This window comes from Panulirus ornatus, chromosome 8 (genome assembly GCF_036320965.1).
Source record: "Panulirus ornatus isolate Po-2019 chromosome 8, ASM3632096v1, whole genome shotgun sequence".
Lineage (NCBI taxonomy): Eukaryota > Metazoa > Arthropoda > Malacostraca > Decapoda > Palinuridae > Panulirus > Panulirus ornatus.
Window position 1 is genome coordinate 22,372,301 of NC_092231.1, and position 26,963 is coordinate 22,399,263.

The 26,963-nt window shown below is 40.7% G+C and overlaps 1 protein-coding gene across 2 annotated transcripts in view; it reads right to left on the minus strand.

Moving 5' to 3' along the window:
- Window positions 1-1,231: 1,231 nt before the first annotated feature.
- LOC139749871 (ankyrin repeat domain-containing protein 13C) overlaps window positions 1,232-26,963 on the minus strand; it is a 257,041-nt gene continuing 231,309 nt past the window's right edge. The window contains exon 11 of one of the 2 annotated variants that reach the window (XM_071664226.1): window positions 1,232-3,241. In XM_071664226.1, coding sequence (XP_071520327.1) covers window positions 3,226-3,241 — 16 coding nt within the window. In that variant the 3' untranslated portion in view covers window positions 1,232-3,225. The remainder of the gene's footprint in view (window positions 3,242-26,963) is intronic. The other variant, XM_071664227.1, reaches the window with a different exon arrangement.

The window sequence follows — 26,963 nt, forward strand, 5'->3', positions numbered from 1 at the left end:
GTGTGCCGAAAAAGGACTAGTAATTAAGGATAACTGGATTACATATAAATTGGTAGGCATGTAACAGATTTTTGGATGTAAATGTGCTGAAAGAGACAGTTGGTGGGATGCCTGATCACTGGTTGTAGATGTGCTCACAGGGGCAGCTGGCAAAATGTCTGATTACTATCTTGAGGATGCAAGGATGAAGATTTGTAGAAAGTTGTGAAAGTAAGAGAGGCTGGAAAAGAAACTTATGTGATGAAATACCAGGAATGATAGGATGTAGAATGACAAAAGGTTAGAGTAAATGAAGCCAGGAAAGATTGGGTGTAAACTGGCAAAAGGTGAGAGTAAATGAAGCAAGGGGAGTGGGTGAGGAATGGGAGGTATTTAGGGAAGCAGTGCTGGCATGTGCAAGAGATGCATGTGGCATGCAAAAGGTGGGAGGTGGCTAGATTAGAAAGGGTACTAAGTGATGGGATGAAGTAAAGGTGCTAATGAAAGAGAAAAGAAAGATATCTGGGCAGTGCTTAAAGAGAAGGAGTGCAAATGATTGGGGGATACATAAGAGAAAGCAGCAGGAGGTCAAGAGGAAGGTGCTGAGTGAGTGAGCATTAGTAAACTTTGGGGAGAATATGATGTTTTGGAAGGAAGTACAAAGTGTGCAAAAAACAAAATAACAAATAGGAACATCAGTGAAGGGGACAAAAAGAGAAGTGATAATACCTAGTGATGAAGTGAGGAGACAGAGTGAGTATTCTAAAGCACTGGTGAATGTGTTTGATGACTGAATTGTAGATGCATGGTGCTTGGATGGGGTGGTATGTGAAGAGGCATGGCGAGTAGTTTGGTGAGGAAAGAAGAGGTGGTGAAACCCTTAGGCAAGAAGATATGCAGCAAGGCAGCTGGAGTGGATGCTACTGCAGCTGAATTTAATAAGAAAGGAGGTGACTGTTGTTGATTGGTTGGGAAGGATTTTCAGTTTTCGTATGGACTATGGTGGGGTGCCTGAGGATTGGTGAAATGCATGAATAGAGCCTCAGTATTATGTAAATGGGGATATAGATGAGTGTTCACACTACAGTGCTAAAAGTTTGTTTAGTATACCTGTAAGTTGCGTGGGAAGGATTTGACAGAAAGGATGAAAGCATGTACAGAGCATTAGATTGGGGAGGAGCAGTGTGGTTTCAGAAGAGGCAGAAGATGTGTGGGGTCAGGTATTTGTTTTAATGAATGTGTATGAGAAATATTTAGATAAACAGATGGATTTGTATGTGGCATTTATGGACTTGGAGAAAGCATATGAAAGGATTGATTGAGATGCCTTATGGAAGGCCTTAAGAATATATGGAGTGGGAGGATAGCTGCTACAAACAGTAAGGAGTTTTTAGCAAGGATGTAATGTATGTGTACGAGGAGAAAGAGAGGAGAGTGAATGGTTCCAAGTGAAGGCTGGTCTGCAGCAGGGGTATGTGGTGACACAATGGATGTTCAAATTGTTTATGAATGGAATGGTAAGGGAATTAAATATGAGAGTCTTGGAGAGAGAAGTGAGGATGCTGATTGAGGGAGATGAGAGGAACTGGCCAGTAAGTCAGTGGACAAACAAGTGTACAGTCTTGTTAAGTAACTTCTCACTTTAAAGGAGTTCCTTACTTCCCTACTACTGCTTGAATCATAGCTGCATGAGACCCAGAATAGGATTCCTGGGGTTGTATGACAATGATAATTAGGTATAAAAGATAGGAATAAAGTGAGAAGCCCATTATCAATTTCAGTCCTAGAAAAGTCTATGCTGCATATTTTTCTCTGTGATTTCTCTCGATCTTCCATATTTCAAATACATTTGAGCTTCATCCAATACCCTACAAACCTGTGATGCTTATAAAATATTAGAACTATTATTTCTAGTATGACTCCCATTCAGTCTTTTACTGAAAGAATCTACCAAACATAGTATGTTGAAGATTTTTAACCAAAATAAATAAGGTGGTGAAATTTATTTGTATAAAGCAAAACTTTCTCCACAATACAGATAATCCCTAGTAAGGTTTTTCTTTCATTCAAATAAATAAATAAAGATGTAGAAGTACATCAATAAATAACTCATTCAGTATGACTATCAAGGACTTATCTATCACACATGAAAACTAGTTTTCCCTGTTGACATTGCAATGAAATCTATACAGAAATAAGCTGCCAAAAAAAAAAAAAAGAAAAAAAAATCAGCATACTAACATGAAATGTAATCCTTGAAAAGAAGAGCTCCCCTATGTGAATTTCATGGATTTATGGTGGCTAAGTTAAGTTATGTATGATGGTGACCTGTATTTTTCCAATTTAACAACTGTATAAGTTGCTGAAAAAAAATCATAATAACAAAAAGTCCTTAGATAATTATCTATCGATCTTACAACAAAGAACTTGCCTTGGATACAATAAATACACTTCTGTGACAGGTTCAGTTGTTTTGAGCCTTGTCAGGATTCAAAAGAATAACATTCATTGATAAAATCAGATACACTGTAATCCAGTCCTTAATCATTAACAATTTTAGTTTCAACTTTCAAATGAAGTTGAATATACTTCACAACATGCACTGATAATGGACAAGTAGCAACAATATGTTTTCAAGTGTCAGCGATCAATGAGAATGAAGCATGATGAGGAGTAGGGACTCCCCATGCCAATTTGTAATGGAATGTCCACTATTATATATTCTGTCCGTGGCACTACCATTGTTTTTTGAAGTGTAGATGTTCCCTCCCACGCCTCTAATGATTCAGCTGCATCAGCTGCACATGTTATTGCATCACTGTTACTGTACATTTGGATAGGGACTTCATTATTAGGATTATACTGATTGTCATAGGTATCTCGTCTTGTTTTATTCTCCCAAGACCCTGAGAATCTGGACTTCTGTCGACTGCATGAGTACAATGTCTTTGAATCACCAGCTGCCTCAGCGTTATTGTGACTAGAACCAGACTGAACTGAGGTTATATTGTAGAATGATGGCTCTCGCGAAAGTCCACCTACCCTTTGGCCTCCAAGCCCCTGCACAGAGGATAGCAGCTGTGCTGAACAACCTGATGATGGAAGTAGTGGTGGGGGAGAGGTGCAGGGAACGAGGGACAGTAGACGAGAGGTGCCACGATATTCTGACCCAGCATTGTAATGCCTCTGTGGATCATGAAGCTCCTTAACACTGGAGACACTTAAAAGGCTTAGATCCTCATACCGTCATAATTCAGGGAACCTGTGTATAAAGAAATCATTATCAAATATCTTCAATAAGTAATCTCATAATATTCACAAAAACCCACATAAGTATCAAAATGGAAGTAATTCTAAAAATAAAATAATGACAATAATGAAAGTGGTACATGAACGTAATGCATAAATCCCAAAATTCTATCTGACACACAAATAAATTCTTTACCATATGTCACCCATATTTCCATTTACAAAATAAAAATTAATCATTTTCTGTGTTCGTGAGGCAGGCCCAAATACATATTCACTCTATAGCTGTCACATGTAAAGCACCAAAACCACATCCCACAGACCTTTCCATGGCTGCCATATGTGTTGGTTCAGTCCACTGACAGCATGTAACCCCCTGTATACCACATCTTTCCAATTCACTCTATCCCATGCATAACCCTAAGCACTCAAGACCTTTTTCACTCCATCCTTCCATCTCTGATTCAGTCACCCTCTTTATCTTGTCCCCTTTACTTCTGACACATACACCTTCTTTGTCAACCACTCCTCAATCATTTTTCCATATCTCTAAATAATTTCACTGCTTTTCATCTGTCTTAATGCATGAAAAAAACAATAAAACTAACTACAAGCCTGAATGGTACTCCCCAGATATTGCAAGAGTTGTGCAGCACAGAAATATCCTCTATGGGCTTAAGAAATCAGAAAATGATTCAAATATTGCAACACAGTCATTAGATACAGTAAAAATCTTATAAAAAAGGCCAAGAGAGAACATGAAGTAAGTATTGCAAGAGATAGCAACACAGGTTCTAAAAGATTTTACAGATATATCAATAATAAGAAACGTAGAAGGAGTGGGATAGGACCTTTAGTAAACAACAACAGAGAACCACTGTAGGGGATAAAAGCATAGCAACAACCCTGAACAAGTATTTTAGTTCTGTTTTTACACTAAAAGGCAATAAAAATTTTTTGAGACATTGATAAATAGCAGAATTTACTGTCAAAGTTAAAGTACTAACACAGATAGGTAAGTTGAAGACTAATAAGAGCCCAGGTCCTGATCGTTTCTATCCACAAATAATAAAAAATGTCAAACACGAAATAGCAGGGCCATCAACTATTTTCAACAAATCTCACCAGGATGGAGTAGTCCGGCAGGACTTGAGACTGGCAGATGTCACTCCGATATACAAAAAGAGAAGCCATGAATTGCCAGGTAATTACCATCCTATTAGCCTTGCATCAATTATATGTAAACTCTTGAGGTTGATTATTAGAGATAAAATCATGGTGTAGCTGGAACACCACAGTCTGATTAACAATACACAGCATAATTTTAGAAGACACAGATTATAGCTTACAAAACTCCTTGAATTTCATCATATGTATTCAATATCCACAAAAGACAAAGTCAAAAGATATTATATTTCTGGACTTCTAGGAAGCATTCAACGAAGACCCAATGTTAGGCTGATGCATAAAGTCCAGGCCTTGGGGATTACTGGTTGCATGGGAAAATGGATAGAAGCCTGGTTAACCTGATAGGAGACAGAGTCGTAATGAATGGTGAATCATTACTGTGGTCACCCATTACTAGTGGGTTCCACACTTGGGCCTGCACTTTTCATCATTTGTATTAACTATACTGATGTAGGGCTAAATAACTTAGTGGGCAAATTTGTGGATGTCACAAAGATCGGCAAACCCATCTCAACTGATGAAGATGGGCTAAGATTACAAGAGGATCTAGATAAAATAGCTGAACTGTTTAAAAATGGCAAGTTCCATTTAACATCAGTAAATGTCAGCTGATACAAGTAGGAGACCTCAAAAAGAAATCTGATTAAGAACCAAAGGGCCATAAGACGTAGGACAGCCCTAATGTGAGGGATCTAGGCTGTCAAGAAAGCAAACAGGATGTTATGATCTATCAAGCAAAACTTTACATATAGAGGCAAGAATGAGATACTGTCACTATAAGTCTATTTAGACCACACCTTGAATATGTGATGCAGTCTTGGATCCCTCAAGTAAGCAAGGATATTCTTAAACTGGGAGCAGTGTAGCGAAGGGCTAAAATGATTCCTTGCATAACAAGCCCTATGAAGAGAGACTGTGACAATTAAACCTTACCTTCTTAAGCACTGATCTCTCCCTGGCCATGTTGCAGTAATATACCAACATTGATTAACCCATGTTAAATGCTTTGAGTCAGTAAGAAATATTGTATCATTCTTCAACATCAAGAATAATATAGGCATTATAAGTTGAGAGGCTAGAGCTCAAGTTTATCCTTATAATTGTCTTTACAATAATCGATGTAAGCCTATTAGGATGGTAACTGCCTGGCAGTTCATGGCATCCCTTTTTGAATAAGGGGGTGAAGTCTGCCTCCAATCCTGCCAGATTATTCATCCTGGAGAGATTTATTGATCAAGAGATTTTAATCTCTTTCAATATTTTAAGCAGTCTCCCTTGACTGGGTTTCTGCATGACTCTACTGCTAATGAGAGGGAGGGCTCTGGCAGCAGTAGCACCAGCCCCTCCCACAACCTTTCCCTCTTTGTAAAGGCCTTCCTCTTTTTCTATTCACTATACCAACATTCATGGTCTGTCTAGTACCTCTCCTTACATCTCACCTATGTCTGAGACACAGCTGTCGAATGGTATTCTCACTAGTCCTTTTTCATATCTAACTTTAACCTCCACTCATGATTCCAGTTCAAAGGTGGTGTCTGTAATCATTCCAACATCAACACACCTGTTGCATGCCTCAAGGACCTTGAGTCTCTAAACTCCAATGTTGTGTGGCTCAAGGTCCGTCTCCCTACTACCACACTTTTACTTTGTTTTGCCTATTGCTCTCCTAATTCTATAAATTTTATATAATTCTTCAACTATCTAAACTCCTGCCATGAGACTGTGATACTCTTTCACCCAGAAACTGAGACTGTCTCCCATAGGGGTTTCAACATTCACAATAGGGAATGACTGAATTTCTCCCATACAGATGGTGGAGGGATTGAAGCCCTCATGTTTCCCATTCTCTACCCATATTTCTGATAGCTGTGATCACTCTCCAAATATTCTTGATTTGTGTTTCACTTCTAGTCCACCTCACTGTAAATGCACAATCTCACCCCCAATTACTTCATCTGATCACATTCTCATAAATGTATCTATTCAATTGGCACTTCCCCCTCCAGTAGCCTCTTCTAAGCTAAATACATTAAACCCTCCATCTAATGGACTTATAGCAAGAAGTGGTGTTTGCTAATGCCGAAAGTCCATTAACTCGAATATAATATATTTCTGTGCCACATTTGAGTTCACACACTTTTTTTTTAACTCCTCTATCAATGTAGGGTTTAGTGTGTGGTATGGCAGTAGGGTGGTAAGCACCTGTGAAAGAATACTTCTTTATAATAAAGTGAGGACAGACTACCTGCTTTCACTGCACCCCTTACATGATGCAGTGTGTAGGATTTGAACTTATGTGGGTAAATCCCAAATTATTGCAAAGCTGCTCACCTTCTTCAGGAGATGGGGTGCGACCAGGGAAATCACCTCAGATGGGGGAACCAATATAGACAACAAGGAGATGCAAGCTTTCTTAAAAAAAAAAATGGAGAATCACGGACTGCATCTCCTCAGTCCATTGCCCCCAGTCCAATGGATGTGCTGAAGCAGCCATAATGGCAGCCAAACTGGTGTTAAGGGGCAGCATGAGTGTTGGAGGTAGACTTCACAACAGCAAAGTGACTCAGGCTATGCTCTGATATCTCAGCACTCCCTAAGAGAGTGGGATAAGTCACCCATACAGTGGCAGCAGGAAGACGGTTGCGAGATGGTGTCCCAGCGCCCTGGTAACATTATCTGATAAAATGGCGATGGAGAACTGCTCAGTGAAACAGGGAACAGGCCATAGCAGAAAGCTAGGCTTGCGTGCAGGGCGGCCCAGCAGGTGACGCTGCTATGCTGCCTCAGCTGTCCATGAGCAACCCTGTCTGCATGCAGGATATTACTTCAAAGGTGTGGGACAGGTTGGGTGTGGTAGTGGTGATGAAGCTACACAGACAATATTCAGTGAAGCTGGATGGCAGTGGCCACATGTGTTCTCGAAACCACTGTCACCTACACCCCAAGGTTTCGCTGATCCCCATGACACCTGTGGGTCAAGGAGAGTACCCAACAGCAGCGGCTTTGCCCCCAGTTATGGCAATACCCAGTCTTAGGCGATGGCACCCTCAATATGTGAGACACCGACCCACACACTTGCAAGATTATGTTAGTGGTGGCTTCTGTGAAGAGTGAACACACTAATTTGTTATGTTATTTTTGTTCTGTTCACATAAAAAGGAAGAGTTTTGTTGCTGAGCATTGATTTGTATTGTATGTTTGCCTTACGCCTTGTCGAATTTTAATTTCATTCACTTTTCTTGTTTTTAGACTTTTTTGCTGTAACAAAATGTCACATTCAATTACCAAAATCTCATGAGATGTAGGGTCAATTGTGTGGTATGTAGCTGCGCAGCTGGCACCCAGCAGCATAGGAACGCTACATCTTTCCAGTGAAAGGATACTTCTTTATAATAAAGTGAGGACAGACTACCTGCTTTCATTGCACCTCTTACAATCACTTATTGCCAGTTTGAATAGTAAAGATTGCAAAATTACTTAACAAATAAAGTCACAATTCTGAAATAACAGAAACACTCTTTATACAACCAAAATGCATGATAGTTTGAGGCAGACTGAGACGGAAACAAAGCAAGTCTACCCCAAGCTACCAGAAACAAGTGCAATATGAAATGTGCAAGGTGTGGCATTTAAGACTTTCATTCTTTTTCAATTTTTCAAATAATTATAAATTAGTGTACTGTATATTATTTGTCTGTTAAATCCAAAATCCATTGTATCAGGGTCCATTAAATCAGGCATCATAACAGAGTTGACTGGAAAAACTTGTGTAGCTCCTTTTCTGACTTTCCTTGTGTAAATTACTGTCTCTTATGTGATGATGCTTCCGTCGCTGCCAAACACATAGAAGAGATTATCGTTATGGGAATGGAAGCATTTATGCCCTCTTCCTACAAGAAGAACTCTTCATCAAATACATGGTTCAACTGTTCCTGTTCTGAGGCCAATAAAGCAAGGGATCAGGCATATCAGGCTTGGAAAAATCTCCTTCCTCCACCTCCCATTCAGCTTTTATCACTGCCCGTAATCACTGCAAGCACATTACCCATGAGGCTAAGTGTTCCTTTATTCAAAGGAAGTGAGATAAACTTTCCTTTTCATCCAGTGATAGGTGTTCCTAGTCTTTAGCTCTACCTTTCCTTCACTTTTCTGTTCTGACGGTAATATAGCTGCCTCTCCCATACACAATGCAACTATCTTTGGTTCCTGTTTCTCCTCTAACTTCACCTTCGATGACTATAATATTCCTTCACCCCCTGATGCTCCTCTTACTAATCCTGTCCCTTACTGTAATCTCTTTTCAGACTGTCCATAAAGAGCTTCTTCCTCAGGATAAAAGCTAGGCTTATTGTCCTGATGGCATTCATCCTCATGTACTAAAAGCGTGCCTCTGAATTTGCATCTATGCTTGCCTGTCTGTTCTGTTTCTGCTTAAAAACCAAGACTTTTCCTTCTTGGAAACACGCCTTGATACATCACATCCCTAAGAAGGGTGACCGTTCTGACCCCTCTAACTATCGTCCTATTACTTTGACATCTACCATTTCCAAAATCTTTGAATCCCTCCTCAACTCCTCTATCCTTAAACAACTTGAAAATCACAGTCTTCTCTCTGATCACCAACCAGTATTGCTTTCATAAGGTGAGATCTACTGGTGATGGCTAAGGCTTTTGACAGGGCGTGGCATCAGGGTCTCATCTCAAAGCTCCCCTCTTACTCTATGGCTGATCTATCTTTGTAGTTGTTGATGGATCAGCCACCCCTCTTTCCTCCAACAACAGCAGTGTCCCTCAAGGTTCTGTCCTGTCCCCTAAACTTTTTCTCTTTTTCTTCAAAGATTTCCTCTCAATAAATAATCCAATGCACTCATATGCTGACGACTCAACACTGCATTCATCCACATCATTCAATTCTGTTACGGCTTCTCTCACTCAATCTGCATCTCATCTTAACACAGGTTCATCAATAAACTCAGACTTGAATAGGATATCTCACTGGGTTAGACAATATCTTTTAAGTTTAATGCCTCCAAGACACAGTTTCTACCCATTTCTCTATCAAAAATTTCTCAAAACTCTCGTCTCTCCTTTGACAATTCTCTAATTCAACATCTTGACTCAATGAACATACTTGGTATTACTGTAAGATTTAGTCTTTCTTTGAAACCCCACATTACAGGAATAGATAAGTCTGCCTCTAAGAAACTGGATGTCCTGTTAATATGTTGAAATTTCTTCTGAACAATTGCTCCATTTATACAAGGGATTGATTCTTCTTTTTATGGAGTACAGCTCTCACATCTGGGAGGTTCTAGTTCTGCATTCTTATTTGACAGAGTCAAAAGTGGTCTGATTTATAAAATGTCCCAGACTAACTCCCAAACTTGACCCTCTTGCTCTACGCTGCAATGTTGGTACACTTTCCCTCCTCTATAGGTATTACTTTGGTTTTTGCTCTTGAGAGTTGGTTGCTTGCATGCCCACACCACTAGCTTGACCTCACAATACTCAAAAAGCTGCTATGTCATACGATTATAAAGTGATAAGTCCACACTACGTCGCTTGGACCTTGGGTATGTGTTGTTTGTCTATGTAACTATGTCACCACACTCTTCTTATTACTGCACCTCTCTCTTACCCTATCATTTCTCACTCAATCAACCCTCCTCACACTACATATTGTCCTCAAACATTTGATTTCCAATAGTTACCATCCACTATACATTCTCATCATGAACCCATGCCTCTAATCCATATACCACCTCTGGGACTACTATATCTTCAAGCATACCAATCTTCACCCTCTCAGATAGCAACCTTTCTTTCTAAACATTCCTCAATGCTCCAAGGCCTTTACCCCTTCATCCACCCTATGACTCAGTTCAGCTCCCATGGTTCTGTATGCTACTATGTTTGAACCCAGGTACCTAAAACACTTAACGTTCTCAAAGTTTTCTCCATTCAAACTCACACCCCTACTTACCTGTCTTTCTCCAATGCTAAACCTAATGACCTTGCTTTTCTTCACATTTATTCCCAACTTCCTCCATCAAAATACTCTCCCAGACTTATAAAAATAACTATTGCAATTTCTCAACTGAATCTACCACCAGCACGGTCTCTTCAGCAAACAATAATTGACCCATCTCCAAAGCCCAACATCCCTGACAAACTGCAAACCTGCTTCTCTCTCCAAGAACCTTCCATTCAGCTTCCCTCACTATCCTATCCATTAACAAATTACACAATCATGGTCATATCACGTGTCCCTGCCACAGACCCACCTTCACATGAAACCACTCATCTTCCCTGATTCTTATCCACACACATGCCTTACTCTTTTGATACAAACTATTTAAAGATTCTTGTGGCTTTCATCCCATATCACATATTCATACATCTCACACATAGCATATGATTTCTCCAGATCCATAAAATCTTCATACAAACCTCTGTTTCTTTAAAAAAAAATTTACACACATTCTTCAAAGCAAATACCTTATCCATACATCCTCTATTACTCCTGGTGCTGTGCTGTTCCTCCGCAATTGGAATCTCTGTGCATAAAACAATTCAACTAATAAGTTAGCCAATATCAAGTAACCCTTATGATACTCAATTGATTTTTGTGGCCTTCCCAATGTAAACATGCATGCATGCATGCATGCACACACACACACACACACACACACACACACACACACATACACACAAAAATTTACGAACAAGTGCACAAGAAATATCAAGACTATTATCTTATTTCTGAAGAATTAAGAATCAACTATTTCTAGTTTGGGAAAAATATATAATTTACTAGACTGGCCAATCATAAGCATGTAAAAAATCTCAACTTTCTTGTGTGATTAGGTGCACAAAAGATTTCAAAATCATTATCATAATCTTAATTCTTTAAGAGCTTACCATTCCTAATTTCAGAAAAACAAATTATTTACTGGATCAGCCAATCATAAATATTACAAAAACTGCATCTTTTTATTTTCAATTTCAATAAGATGCACAAAAATTATCAAAAACCATAATTTTTCTTAATGAATTTGTGAGTCAATTGTCCCTTGTTTACCAAAAACACACTATTTACTAAACTGCCAAAAAGTTTGTGAATTTTATCTTTCTTACTGCCATATACAGTACAGATCTGGACCTCCCACAGACCCTGCGTCTAAAAGGAAAATTAACACTGACATGAACACTTTGTAAAACACAATAAAGGTAATAAAATACAAATGAATGATCCCTCACAAAGGAAAGACTTCTTAACTGTGAGACAATATGGCTTCAAAAAAACATGCATGCGTTATAAACCTTTTAGACCTCTATGACATGGTGAGATTCTTAGACCATGGAGATGGATGTTTAGATTGTGTGTTCATACACTGTCAGAAAGCCTCTTACATTGTAACCCATCAGAAGATGAGTAAAAAGATATAACGACAGGCAGGAATATGTGGTACACTCCTTCACTGAGTCGACAATTAACTGTGCGGTAAGGAACAAATGGTGCACGTAAGATGCTTTTTTTTTTTTTTTTTTTTTTTTTTTTTTTTTTTTAATACTTTGTCGCTGTCTCCCGCGTTTGCGAGGTAGCGCAAGGAAACAGACGAAAGAAATGGCCCAACCCCCCCCATACACATGTACATACACACGTCCACACACGCAAATATACATACCTACACAGCTTTCCTTGGTTTACCCCGGACGCTTCACATGCCTTGATTCAATCCACTGACAGCACGTCAACCCCTGTATACCACATCGCTCCAATTCACTCTATTCCTTGCCCTCCTTTCACCCTCCTGCATGTTCAGGCCCCGATCACACAAAATCCTTTTCACTCCATCTTTCCACCTCCAATTTGGTCTCCCTCTTCTCCTCGTTCCCTCCACCTCCGACACATATATCCTCTTGGTCAATCTTTCCTCACTCATTCTCTCCATGTGCCCAAACCATTTCAAAACACCCTCTTCTGCTCTCTCAACCACGCTCTTTTTATTTCCACACATCTCTCTTACCCTTACGTTACTTACTCGATCAAACCACCTCACACCACACATTGTCCTCAAACATCTCATTTCCAGCACATCCATCCTCCTGCGCACAACTCTATCCATAGCCCACGCCTCGCAACCATACAACATTGTTGGAACTACTATTCCTTCAAACATACCCATTTTTGCTTTCCGGGATAATGTTCTTGACTTCCACACATTTTTCAAGGCTCCCAAAATTTTCGCCCCCTCCCCCACCCTATGATCCACTTCCGCTTCCATGGTTCCATCCGCTGACAGATCCACTCCCAGATATCTAAAACACTGCACATTCTTAAAATTTCCAATGCCTGCTGTTAACTCACGGGTCTATTCTGTATATCTCGACACATCTGCACCTCCCCAACCCAAATCTTGAAGGTGTTCTCCATATCCTGGTGCATCAATTCTTGATGTAAAGTGTTGTCTTCCTGAGTGAAGATTGTGAATAGTTTTTTTCAGAATTTCTCTGGTTTTAGCTTGACACAATATTTTGACTCATGCTCTAATTTTCACCATGGTGCTGACCACCAATGGAAGCTCCACCTATGGTGTTAAATTCATCAATGATTTTCACTTTCTCCCCCAAGGAAAAAGCCCTCTTCTCCCCCTTGCCAACTACACTAGCAGGAAAAGTTGCCCCCTGCAGAGCTTGCAGATGTTGCTAGGCATCCTGACGTGATGAAAATCTCCAAATGATACGGTAGAATATAAGATTATCATATGGTTACTCAAGAGAGACTGACACACATGGTGGCAGGAAGCAGCACTCAAATGCCCAAGAGGTGAATGAGAGAAATGTATGGTACCAGCCCCCAGATACAAGTGAGCCTGCTCCACTGGCATCACGAATGAGTTTTTTTCAGGGATCCTCATAATAATTGGGGTAATTAAGGTAGTCATGACTTATGAAAAGCAAAATATAAATTTGTGAATAATTGCAACCCTAGAGTATAAAATAACCTACATATTACTATCATATAATCTAAAAACTCCCTTCTCAACACACTCCACATCATGAATACTAGTTATATTCGTTCTTACAACAAAAAACCCTTAGCCTCTTTCTGATCATTACTTGGCATTAATACAACCACTGCAGACATTATTAACCGCTCACACTTGAACTTCACAACTAACTATGCAGAGCTGACACCCTTGCAATCAAAAAAGTATATACTGATTTCCATATTCAAAGCATTATTATTAAGCATTTACTTTGTGGGTGTAAAATGAAACACTGATCAATGCAAGACAATTATCACATCAAAATAAGTATTGATAACCCTTAAGGCTATGAAGTCACTAGAATTATTTAAGTCTGCAAGGTCACTAGATTCTTTGACATAGCTGGCAATCATTCACATGTAGAGACAATTGTTTGCAGGATTACGATGAATTTATAGCAGAGGAAGTTGGATGACAGAAAACATAACCTAGCATTAGAGAAAATGATACCTAGCATTAGTTACAATGCAGAGCTCAGCAAAAACACACTAGTTATTCAGGCCAGGGTCTTATCACTAATTCATCCTGCTAAGAACTTAACTAAAACAAATCAAGTGAAAAATCACTCAAGGATAAGTGGGATAACACAAACTCTGGATGCACACAAATGTAATAATTACCATAAGAAGTAAATTATGGCTTCTCCCCAATACAAGTACCTGAAACAAACCTAATCTCAATAAAAAATAATCCTTTTGACAGAAGGAAGTACCTGAAACAAAGCTAAACTCAATAAAAAATAATCCTTTTGACAGAATAAAGTACCTGAAACAAAGCTAATCTCAATAAAAACTAATCCATTTGACTGAGTGAAGGACCTTACCACAAGGGATCTAATATCTAGTAAAAAAATATAATACAAACAATGCTGCATTATACCTCCCAAGTCTGGTCACCACATCTAAAAAAGCTAAAAGATCTATTTAATCATTATGAGCCAGTGAAGGTCAACTAAGAAGGTACCTGATTTAAGACAGCTGAGCTACAATGAAAAGCTGAGGGCTATAAATCTGTCCTACAGAGAAGTGAGAAAGGGGTGACCTTTTTCAAGTTTACAAGCAAGTTGAATGATGTCGACAGTGTACAGTTTTTCATGAAATGCTAAGACACAGAAAGCAAAAGTTATGACAAGAAGTTGATTAAGACGTTAAAAAGAACAGAAAACATTAATGTTTTAGTGTAAGGATGACTGATGACTTGAGCAAACTACCAAATGAAACTGTGAATTTCGGCTTGTCAATGGTGAAGAATGTTAAGAGACTGGACCCAACAAGTAAGAAAACTCTCTTCCCATAGTGTTTAAATAGGAAAATGAAAACACGCATATTGGCTGTGAGATGGTAGATATTCAAATTGATGTACTGATGAAAGGTGCCAAGTATGATGTGCTGAAATTCCTGACAGGTTACTTTACTCATTTTTTTTTCAAAACTGCCATGTGTGATATGCTGAAACTCCTGCTTAGTCACTCAGCTTCATTTCTTTCATATGTGATCACCATTTCCCACTTTAGCAAGAAAGAACCAGAAATAGATGAAGAAAGGTCACACTGCTTACATCCATTCTCTCGTTGTCATATGCAATGCACTGAAACCACAGCTCTCTATCCACATCTAGGCCTGAAAACTTTTCATTGGTTTACCCCAGATACTTCACATGCCCTGGTTCAGCCCATCGACAGCATGTCAATCCCAGGATAACACATCATTCTAATTAACTTCATCCCACAGACACCTTACATCCTCCTGCATGATTAGGCCCTGATTGCTCAAAATCTTTTTCACCCTATCCTTTCATCTCTAATTTAATCTCCATGTTCCCCTTGTTCCCTCCCTTCAACACATATATCCACTTTGTCAACCTTTTCTCACTCATTTTCACCATATGTCCAAACAATGTTAGTTCTCTCAACCATACTATTTCTATTACCAGACCTCTTTCTTACCTTTTAATACTTACTTGATGAAACCCCCTTACATCACACATTGTCCTCAATCATTTCATTTCCAACACACCCACTCTCCCCTGCACAGTTTTACCTATAGCTTATGCATATACTAAAGTTGGGACTACTATACTCTCAAACATACCTAATTTTGCCACCCCCCCAGATAACAATCTCTCTATCCACACAGTCCTCAGAAATTTCAGAACCTCTGCCTCATAAACTACTCTATGATTCACTTCCGCGCCCATGGTTCCATTCGCTGCTAAGTCCACTCCTAGGTACCTAAAAACTTCCTTTCCTAAAATATCTATATCTATTTATTCATAATACTTTGTCAACGTCTCCTCCGTTAGTGAGGTAGCACAAGGAAACAGATGAAAGAATGGCCCAACCCACCCACATACACATGTATATACATACACAGTCACACATGCACATATACATACCTATACATTTCAACGTATACATACATATACATACACAGACATATACACACATACACATATACATATTCATACTTGCTGCCTTCATCCATTTCCATCGCCACCCCCACACGAAATAGCATACCCCCCCAAGGCAGTGCCAGGAACAGACAAAATAGGCCACATTCATTCACATTCAGTCTCTAACTGTCATGTGTAATGAACTGAAACCACAGCTCCCTTTCCACATCCAGGCTCTACAAAACTTTCCATGGTCTACCCAAGATGCTTCATATGCCCTGATTCAATCTACTGGCAGCACATCGACCCCAGTATACCACATCATTCCAATTCACTATATTCCTTGCATGCCTTTCACCCTCCTGTATGTTTAGGCCCTGATTGCTCAAAATCTTTTTCATTACATCCTTCCACCTCCAATTTTGTCTTCCATATCTCATTTCCTTCACCTCTGACACATACATCCTCTTTGTCAATCTTTCCTCACTCATTCTCTCCATGCGACCAAATCATTTCAATACACCTTCTTCCGCTCTCTCAACCACACTCTTTTTATTACCACACATCTCTCTTACCCTTTCATTACTTACTCGATCAAACCACCTCACACCACTTATTGTCCTCAAACATCTCATTTCCAGCAAATCCACCCTCCTCCGTACAACCCTATCTTTTGTCCATGCCTCACAACCAAATAGCATTCTTGGAACCACTATTCTTTCAAACATACCCATTTTTGCTCTCCAAGATAATGTTCTCGCCTTCCACACATTCTTCAACACTCCCAGAACCTTCACCCCCTCCCCCACCCTGTGAATCACTTCCGCTTCCATGGTTCCATCCACTGCCAAATCCACTCCCAGATATCTAAAACACTTCACTTCCTCCAGTCTTTCTCCATTCAAACTTACCTCCCAATTGACTTCTCCCTCAACCCTACTGAACCTAATAACCTTGCTCTTAATCACATTTACTCTCAGCTTTCTTCTTTCATACACTTTACCAAACTCAGTCATCAACTTCTGCAGTTTCTCACCCGAATCAGCCTCTAGCGCTATAACATCAGCGAACAACATCTGACTCACTTCCCAAGCCCTCTCATCCACAACAGAATGCATACATGCCCCTCTCTCCAAAACTCTTGCATTTATCTCCCTAAAAACACCATTCATGAACACATTAAACAGCCATGGAGACATCACACACCCTGCCACAAACTGACATTCACTGGGAACCTATCACTTTCCTCTCTTCTTACTCGTACACATGCCTTACATCCTCAATAAAAACTTTTCACTGCTTCTAGGAACTTACCTCCCACACCATATACTCTCAACACCTTCCACAAAGCATCTCTATCAACCTGATTATATGCCTTCTCCAGATCCATAAATGCTACATACAAATCCATCTGTTTTTCTAAGTATTTCTCACATACATTCCTCAGAGAAAACACCTGATCCACACATCCTCTTCCACTTCTGAAACCACACTGCTCTTCCTTAATCTGATGCTCTGTACATGTCCCCACCCTCTCACTCAACACCCTCCCATATACTTTCCCAGGAATATTCAACAAACTTATACCTCTGTAATTTGAACACCCACTTTTATCCCCATTGCCTTCGTACCATGGTACTATGCATGCATTCCGCCAATCCTCAGGCACTTCACCACGAGCCATACATATACTGAATATCCTCACCAACCAGTCAACAATACAGTTATCCCTTTCTTTAATAACTTCCATAGCAACACCATCCAAAGCCGCAACCTTGCCGTCTTTCATCTTCCACAAAGCTTTCACTACCTCTTCTCTGTTTACTAAGCTGTTCTCCCTGACCCTCTCACTTCGCACACCATCTCAACCAAAACACCCTAAATCTGCCACTCTATCATCAAACACATTCGACAAACCTTCAAAATACTCACTCCATCTCCTTATCACTTCACCACTACTTGTTATCACCTCCCCACTAGCCCCCTTCACCAATGTTCCCATTTGTTCTCTTGTCTTATGCACTCTATTAACCTCCTTGCAAAACATCTTTTTATTCTCCCTAAAGTTTAACGATACTCTCTCACCCCAACTCTCATTTGCCCTCTTTTTCGCCTCATGCACCTTTCTCTTGACTTCTTGCCTCCTTTCACTAACAATCTTACCTCTTCATCCCACCACTCACTACCCTTTCTAATCTGCCCAACTCCCACCTTTCTCATGCCAGAGGCATCTTTTGTGCAAGCCATCAATGCTTCCCTAAATACATCCCATTCCTCCCCCACTCCTCTTACATCATTTGCTCTCACCTTTTTCCATTCAGCACTCAATCTCTCCAGGTACTTCCTCACACAAGTCTCCTTTCCAAGCTCACTTACTCTCATCACTCTCTTCACCCCAACATTCTCTCTTCTTTCCTGAAAACCTCTACAAATCTTCACCATTGCCTCCAGAAGACAATGATCATATATCCCTCCAGTTGCCCCTATCAGCATGTTAACATCCAAAAGTCTCTTTTTCAAGTGCCTATCAATCAACATGTAATCCAATAATGCTCTCTGGCCATCTCTCCTACTTACATATGTATACTTATGTATATCTCTCTTCTTAAACCAGATATTCCCAATCACCAGTCCTTTTTCAGCACACAAATCTAAAAGCTCTTCACCATTTCGATTTACAACACTGAACACCCCATGCACACCAATTATACCCTCAACTGCCTTATTACTCACCTTTGCATTCAAATCACCTATTACTATAACTTGGTCTCGTGCATCAAAGCTGCTAACACACTAACTCAACTGCTCCTTAGACACTTGCCTCTCATGATCTTTCTTCTCATGACTAAGTGCATAGGCACCAATAATCATTATCCATCTCTCTCCAACCACTTTCAGTTTTACCCATATCAATCTAGAGTTTACTTTCTTACACTCTATTACATACTCCCACAATTCCAATTTCAGGAGTAGTGCTACTCCTTCCTTTGCTCTTGTCCTCTCACCAACCCCTGACTTTACACCAAAGACATTCCAAAACCACTCTTCCCCATTATCTTTGAGCTTCATTTCACTCAGAGCCAAAAAATCCAGGTTCCTTTCCTCAAACATACTACCTATCTCTCTTTTTTTTCTCATCTTGGTTACATCTACACGCATTTAGACGCCCCAATCTGAGCCTTTCAGGAGGATGAGCACTCCCTGCATGACTCCTTCTGTTTCCCCTTTTAGAATGTTAAGAGGTCCTCCAATATATATATATATATATATATATATATATATATATATATATATATGCCATTGTACAAAGGCAAAGGGGATAAGAGTGAGTGCTCAAATTACAGAGGTATAAGTATTCCTGGTAAATTATATGGGAGGGTATTGATTGAGAGGGTGAAAGCATGTACAGAGCATCAGATTGGGGAAGAGCAGTGCGGTTTCAGAAGTGGTAGAGGATGTGTGGATCAGGTGTTTGCTTTGAAGAATGTATGTGAGAAATACTTAGAAAAGCAAATGGATTTGTATGTAGCATTTATGGATCTGGAGAAGGCATATGATAGAGTTGATAGAGATGCTCTGTGGAAGGTATTAAGAATATATGGTGTGGGAGGCAAGTTGTTAGAAGCAGTGAAAAGTTTTTATCGAGGATGTAAGGCATGTGTACGTGTAGGAAGAGAGGAAAGTGATTGGTTCTCAGTGAATGTAGGTTTGCGGCAGGGGTGTGTGATGTCTCCATGGTTGTTTAATTTGTTTATGGATGGGGTTGTTAGGGAGGTAAATGCAAGAGTCCTGGAAAGAGGGGCAAGTATGAAGTCTGTTGGGGATGAGAGAGCTTGGGAAGTGAGTCAGTTGTTGTTCGCTGATGATACAGCGCTGGTGGCTGATTCATGTGAGAAACTGCAGAAGCTGGTGACTGAGTTTGGTAAAGTGTGTGGAAGAAGAAAGTTAAGAGTAAATGTGAATAAGAGCAAGGTTATTAGGTACAGTAGGGTTGAGGGTCAAGTCAATTGGGAGGTGAGTTTGAATGGAGAAAAACTGGAGGAAGTGAAGTGTTTTAGATATCTGGGAGTGGATCTGGCAGCGGATGGAACCATGGAAGCGGAAGTGGATCATAGGGTGGGGGAGGGGGCGAAAATTTTGGGAGCCTTGAAAAATGTGTGGAAGTCGAGAACATTATCTCGGAAAGCAAAAATGGGTATGTTTGAAGGAATAGTGGTTCCAACAATGTTGTATGGTTGCGAGGCGTGGGCTATGGATAGAGTTGTGCGCAGGAGGATGGATGTGCTGGAAATGAGATGTTTGAGGACAATGTGTGGTGTGAGGTGGTTTGATCGAGTAAGTAACGTAAGGGTAAGAGAGATGTGTGGAAATAAAAAGAGCGTGGTTGAGAGAGCAGAAGAGGGTGTTTTGAAATGGTTTGGGCACATGGAGAGAATGAGTGAGGAAAGATTGACCAAGAGGATATATGTGTCGGAGGTGGAGGGAACGAGGAGAAGAGGGAGACCAAATTGGAGGTGGAAAGATGGAGTGAAAAAGATTTTGTGTGATCGGGGCCTGAACATGCAGGAGGGTGAAAGGAGGGCAAGGAATAGAGTGAATTGGAGCGATGTGGTATACAGGGGTTGACGTGCTGTCAGTGGAGTGAATCAAGGCATGTGAAGCGTCTGGGGTAAACCATGGAAAGCTGTGTAGGTATGTATATTTGCGTGTGTGGACGTGTGTATGTACATGTGTATGGGGGGGGGGGGTTGGGCCATTTCTTTCGTCTGTTTCCTTGCGCTACCTCGCAAACGCGGGAGACAGCGACAAAGTATAAAAAAAAAAAAAAAAAAAAAAAATATATATATATATATATATATATATATATATATATATATATATATATATATATATATATATATATATATATCATCAAACACATTTAACAAACCTTCAAAATACTCACTCCATCTCCTTCTCACATCACCACTACTTGTTATCACCTCCCCATTAGCGCCCTTCACTGCAGTTCCCATGTGCTCCCTTGTCTTACGCACTTTATTTACCTCCTTCCAGAACATCTTTTTATTCTCCCTAAAATTTAATGATACTCTCTCACCCCAACTCTCATTTGCCCTCTTTTTCACCTCTTGCACCTTTCTCTTGACCTCCTGTCTCTTTCTTTTATACATCTCCCACTCAATTGCATTTTTTCCCTGTAAAAATCGTCCAAATGCCTCTCTCTTCTCTTTCACTAATAATCTTACTTCTTCATCCCACCACTCACTACCCTTTCTAATCAACCCACCTCCCACGCTTCTCATGCCACAAGAATCTTTTGCGCAATCCATCACTGATTCCCTAAATACATCCCATTCCTCCCCCACTCCCCTTACTTCCATTGTTCTCACCTTTTTCCATTCTGTACTCAGTCTCACCTGGTACTTCCTCACACAAGTCTCCTTCCCAAGCTCACTTACTCTCACCACCCTCTTCACCCCAACATTCACTCTTCTCTTCTGAAAACCCATACAAATCTTCACCTTAGCCTCCACAAGATAATGATCAGACATCCCTCCAGTTGCACCTCTCAGCACATTTACATCCAAAAGTCTCTCTTTCGCGCGCCTGTCAATTAACACGTAATCCAATAACGCTCTCTGGCCATCTCTCCTACTTACATACATATACTTATGTATATCTCGCTTTTTAAACCAGGTATTCCCAATCACCAGTCCTTTTTCCACACATAAATCTACAAGCTCTTCACCATTTCCATTTACAACACTGAACACCCCATGTATACCAATTATTCCCTCAACTGCCACAATACTCACCTTTGCATTCAAATCACCCATCACTATAACCCGGTCGCGTGCATCAAAACCACTAACACACTCATTCAGCTGCTCCCAAAACACTTGCCTCTCATGATCTTTCTTCTCATGCCCAGGTGCATATGCACCAATAATCACCCATCTCTCTCCATCAACTTTCAGTTTGATGGAGAGATGTGTGGAAATAAAAAGAGCGTGGTTGAGAGAGCAGAAGAGGGTGTTTTGAAATGGTTTGAGCACATGGAGAGAATGAGTGAGGAAAGATTGACCAAGAGGATATATGTGTCGGAGGTGGAGGGAACGAGGAGAAGTGGGAGACCAAATTGGAGGTGGAAAGATGGAGTGAAAAAGATTTTGTGCGATCGGGGCCTGAACATGCAGGAGGGTGAAAGGAGGGCAAGGAATAGAGTGAATTGGATCGATTTGGTATACCGGGGTTGACGTGCTGTCAGTGGATTGAATCAGGGCATGTGAAGCGTCTGGGGTAAACCATGGAAAGCTGTGTAGGTATGTATATTTGCATGTGTGGACGTATGTATATACATGTGTATGGGGGTAGGTTAGGCCATTTCTTTAGTCTGTTTCCTTGCGCTACCTCGCAAACGCGGTAGACAGCGGGAAAAAAAAAAAGAAAAAAAAAAAAAAAAAAATATATATATATATATATATATATATATATATATATATATATATATATTATATTTATTTATTATTTATTTTGCTTTGTCGCTGTCTCCCACGTTAGCAAGGTAGCGCAAGGAAACAGATGAAAGAATGGCCCACCCCACCCACACACACATGTATATACATACACGTCTACACATGCAAAATATACATACCTATACATCTCAATGTATACATATATATACACACACAGACACATACATATATACACATGTACATAATTCATAGTCTGCCTTTATTCATTTCCATCGCCACCTCGCCACACATGGAATAACAAACCCCTCCCCCATCATGTGTGCAAGGTAGCGCTAGGAAAAGATAACAAAGGCCCCATTCGTTCACACTCAGTCTCTAGCTGTCATGTAATAATGCACTGAAACCACAGCTCCCTTTCCACATCCAGGCCCCACAGAACTTTCCATGGTTTACCCCAGACGCTTCACATGCCCTGGTTCAATCCATTGACAGCACGTTGACCCCGGTATACCACATCATTCCAATTCACTCTATTCCTTGCACGCCTTTCACCCTCCTGCATGTTCAGGCCCCGATCACTCAAAATCTTTTTCACTCCATCTTTCCACCTCCAATTTGGTCTCCCACTTCTCCTCGTTCCCTCCACCTCTGACACATATTCCTCTTTGTCAATCTTTCCTCACTCATTCTCTCAATGTGACCAAACCAATAACGCTCTCTGGCCATCTCTCCCACTTACATACGTATACTTATGTATATCTCTCTTTTTAAACCAGGTATTCCCAATCACCAGTCCTTTTTCAGCACATAAATCTACAAGCTCTTTACCATTTCCATTTACAATACTGAACACCCCATGTATACTAATCATTCCCTCAACTGCCTCATTACTCACCTTTCCATTCAAATCACCTATCACTATAACCCGGTCTTGTGCATCAAAACGACTAACACACTCATTCGGCTTCTCCCAAAACACTTGCCTCTCATGATCTTTCTTCTCATGCCCAGGTGCATATGCACCAATAATCACCCATCAATCATCTCCATCAACTTTCAGTTTTACCCATATCAATCTACAGTTTACTTTCTTACACTCTATCACATACTCCCACCACTCCTGTTTCAGGAGTAGTACTACTCCTTCCGTTGCTCTTGTCCTCTCACTAACCCGACTTTACTCCCAAAACATTCCAAAACCACTCTTCCCCTTTACCCTCGAGCTTCGTTTCACTCAGAGCCAAAACATCCAGGTTCCTTTCCTCAAACATACTACGTATCTCTCCTTTTTTCTCATCTTGGTTACATCCACACACACACACATATATATATTTATTCACATTTATTTTGCTTTGTCGCTGTCTCCCATGTTTGCAAGGTAGCGCAAGGAAACAGACGAAAGAAATGGCCCAACCCACCCCCATACACGTATATACATACACGTCCACACACGCAAATATACATATCTATACATCTCAACGTACACATATATATATATACACACACACAGACGCATACATATATACACATGCACACAATTCACACTGTCTGCCTTTATTCATTCCCATCGCCACCTCGCCACACATGGAATAACATCCCCCTCCCCCCTCATGTGTGCGAGGTAGCGCTAGGAAAAGACAACAAAGGCCCCATTTGTTCACACTCAGTCTCTAGCTGTCATGCAGTAATGCCCGAAACCACAGCTCCCTTTCCACATCCAGGCCCCACAGAACTTTCCATGGTTTACCCCAGACGCTTCACATGCCCTGATTCAATCCATTGACAGCACGTCGACCACGGTATACCACATCAATCCAATTCACGCTATTCCTTGCACGCCTTTCACCCTCCTGCATGTTCAGGCCCTGATCACTCAAAATCTTTTTCACTCCATCTTTCCACCTCCAATTTGGTCTCCCACTTCTCCTCGTTCCCTCCACCTCTGACACATATTCCTCTTTGTCAATCTTTCCTCACTCATTCTCTCAATGTGACCAAACCAATAACGCTCTCTGGCCATCTCTCCCACTTACATACGTATACTTATGTATATCTCTCTTTTTAAACCAGGTATTCCCAATCACCAGTCCTTTTTCAGCACATAAATCTACAAGCTCTTTACCATTTCCATTTACAACACTGAACACCCCATGTATACTAATCATTCCCTCAACTGCCTCATTACTCACCTTTCCATTCAAATCACCTATCACTATAACCCGGTTTCGTGCATCAAAACCACTAACACACTCATTCGGCTTCTCCCAAAACACTTGCCTCTCATGATCTTTCTTCTCATGCCCAGGCGCATGTGCACCAATAATCACCCATCAATCATCTCCATCAACTTTCAGTTTTACCCATATCAATCTACAGTTTACTTTCTTACACTCTATCACATACTCCCACCACTCCTGTTTCAGGAGTAGTACTACTCCTTCCGTTGCTCTTGTCCTCTCACTAACCCGACTTTACTCCCAAAAATTCCCAAACCACTCTTCCCTTTAACCCTTGAGCTTCATTTCACTCAGAGCCAAAACATCCAGGTTCCTTTCCTCAAACATACTACCTATCTCTCCTTTTTTCTCATCTTGGTTACATCCACACACACACACATATATATATTTATTCACATTTATTTTGCTTTGTCGCTGTCTCCCATGTTTGCGAGGTAGCGTAAGGAAACAGACGAAAGAAATGGCCCAACCCACCCCCATACACATGTATATACATACATGTCCACACACGCAAATATACATATCTATACATCTCAATGTACACATATATATATACACACACACAGACGCATACCTATATACACATGCACACAATTCACACTGTCTGCCTTTATTCATTCCCATCGCCACCTCGCCACACATGGAATAACATCCCCCTCCCCCCTCATGTGTGCGAGGTAGCACTAGGAAAAGACAACAAAGGCCCCATTTGTTCACACTCAGTCTCTAGCTGTTATGCAGTAATGCCCGAAACCACAGCTCCCTTTCCACACCCAGGCCCCACACAACTTTCCATGGTTTACCCCAGACGCTTCACATGCCCTGATTCAATCCATTGACAGCACGTCGACCCCGGTATACCGCATCGATCCAATTCACTCTATTCCTTGCCCTCCTTTCACCCTCCTGCATGTTCAGGCCCCGATCACTCAAAATCTTTTTCACTCCATCTTTCCACCTCCAATTTGGTCTCCCACTTCTCCTCATTCCCTCCACCTCCGACACATATATCCTCTTGGTCAATCTTTCCTCACTCATTCTCTCCATGTGCCCAAACCATTTCAAAACACCCTCTTCTGCTCTCTCAACCATGCTCTTCTTATTTCCACACATCTCTCTTACCCTATCATTACTTACTCGATCAAACCACCTCACACCATATATTGTCCTTAAACATCTCATTTCCAGCACATCCACCCTCCTGCGCAGTACTCTATCCATAGCCCACGCCTCGCAACCATACAACATTGTTGGAACCACTATTCCCTCAAACATACCCATTTTTGCTTTCCGTGATAATGTTCTCGACTTCCACACATTCTTCAAGGCTCCCAGAATTTTTGCCCCCTCCCCCACCCTATGATTCACTTCCGCTTCCATGGTTCCATCTGCTGCCAGATCCACTCCCAGATATCTAAAACACTTTATTTCCTCCAGTTTTTCTCCATTCAAACTTACCTCCCAATTGACTTGACCCTCAACCCTACTGTACCTAATAACCTTGCTCTTATTCACATTTACTCTTAACTTTCTTCTTTCACACACTTTACCAAACTCAGTCACCAGCTTCTGCAGTTTCTCACATGAATCAGCCACCAGTGTTGTATCATCAGCGAACAACAACTGACTCACTTCCCAAGCTCTCTCATCCACAACAGACTTCATACTTGCCCCTCTTTCCAAAACTCTTGCATTCACCTCCCTAACAACCCCATCCATAAACAAATTAAACAACCATGGAGACATCACACACCCCTGCTGCAAACCTACATTCACTGAGAACCAATCACTTTCCTCTCTTCCTACACGTACACATGCCTTACAGCCTCGATAAAAGCTTTTCACTGCTTCTAACAATTTGTCTCCCATACCATATATTCTTAATACCTTCCACAGAGCATCTCTATCAACTCTATCATATGCCTTCTCCAGATCCATAAATGCTACATACAAATCCATTTGCTTTTCTAAGTATTTCTCACATACATTCTTCAAAGCAAACACCTGATCCACACATCCTCTACCACTTCTGAAACCACACTGCTCTTCCCCAATCTGATGCTCTGTACATGCCTTCACCCTCTCAATCAATACCCTTCCATATAATTTACCAGGAATACTCAACAAATTTATACCTCTGTAATTTGAGCCAAAAAGATTTAGAGCGATCTGGGCCTGAACATACAGGAGGGTGAAAGGCATGCAAGGAATAGAGTGAACTGGAACAGTGTGGTATACCAGGATCAATGTGCTGTCAATGAATTGAACCAGAGCATGTGAAGTGTCTGGGGTAAACCATGGAAAGGTCTGTGGGGCCTGGATGTGGAAAGGGAGCTGTGGTTTCAGTCCATTATACATGACAGCTAGAGACTGAGTGTGAATGAATGTGG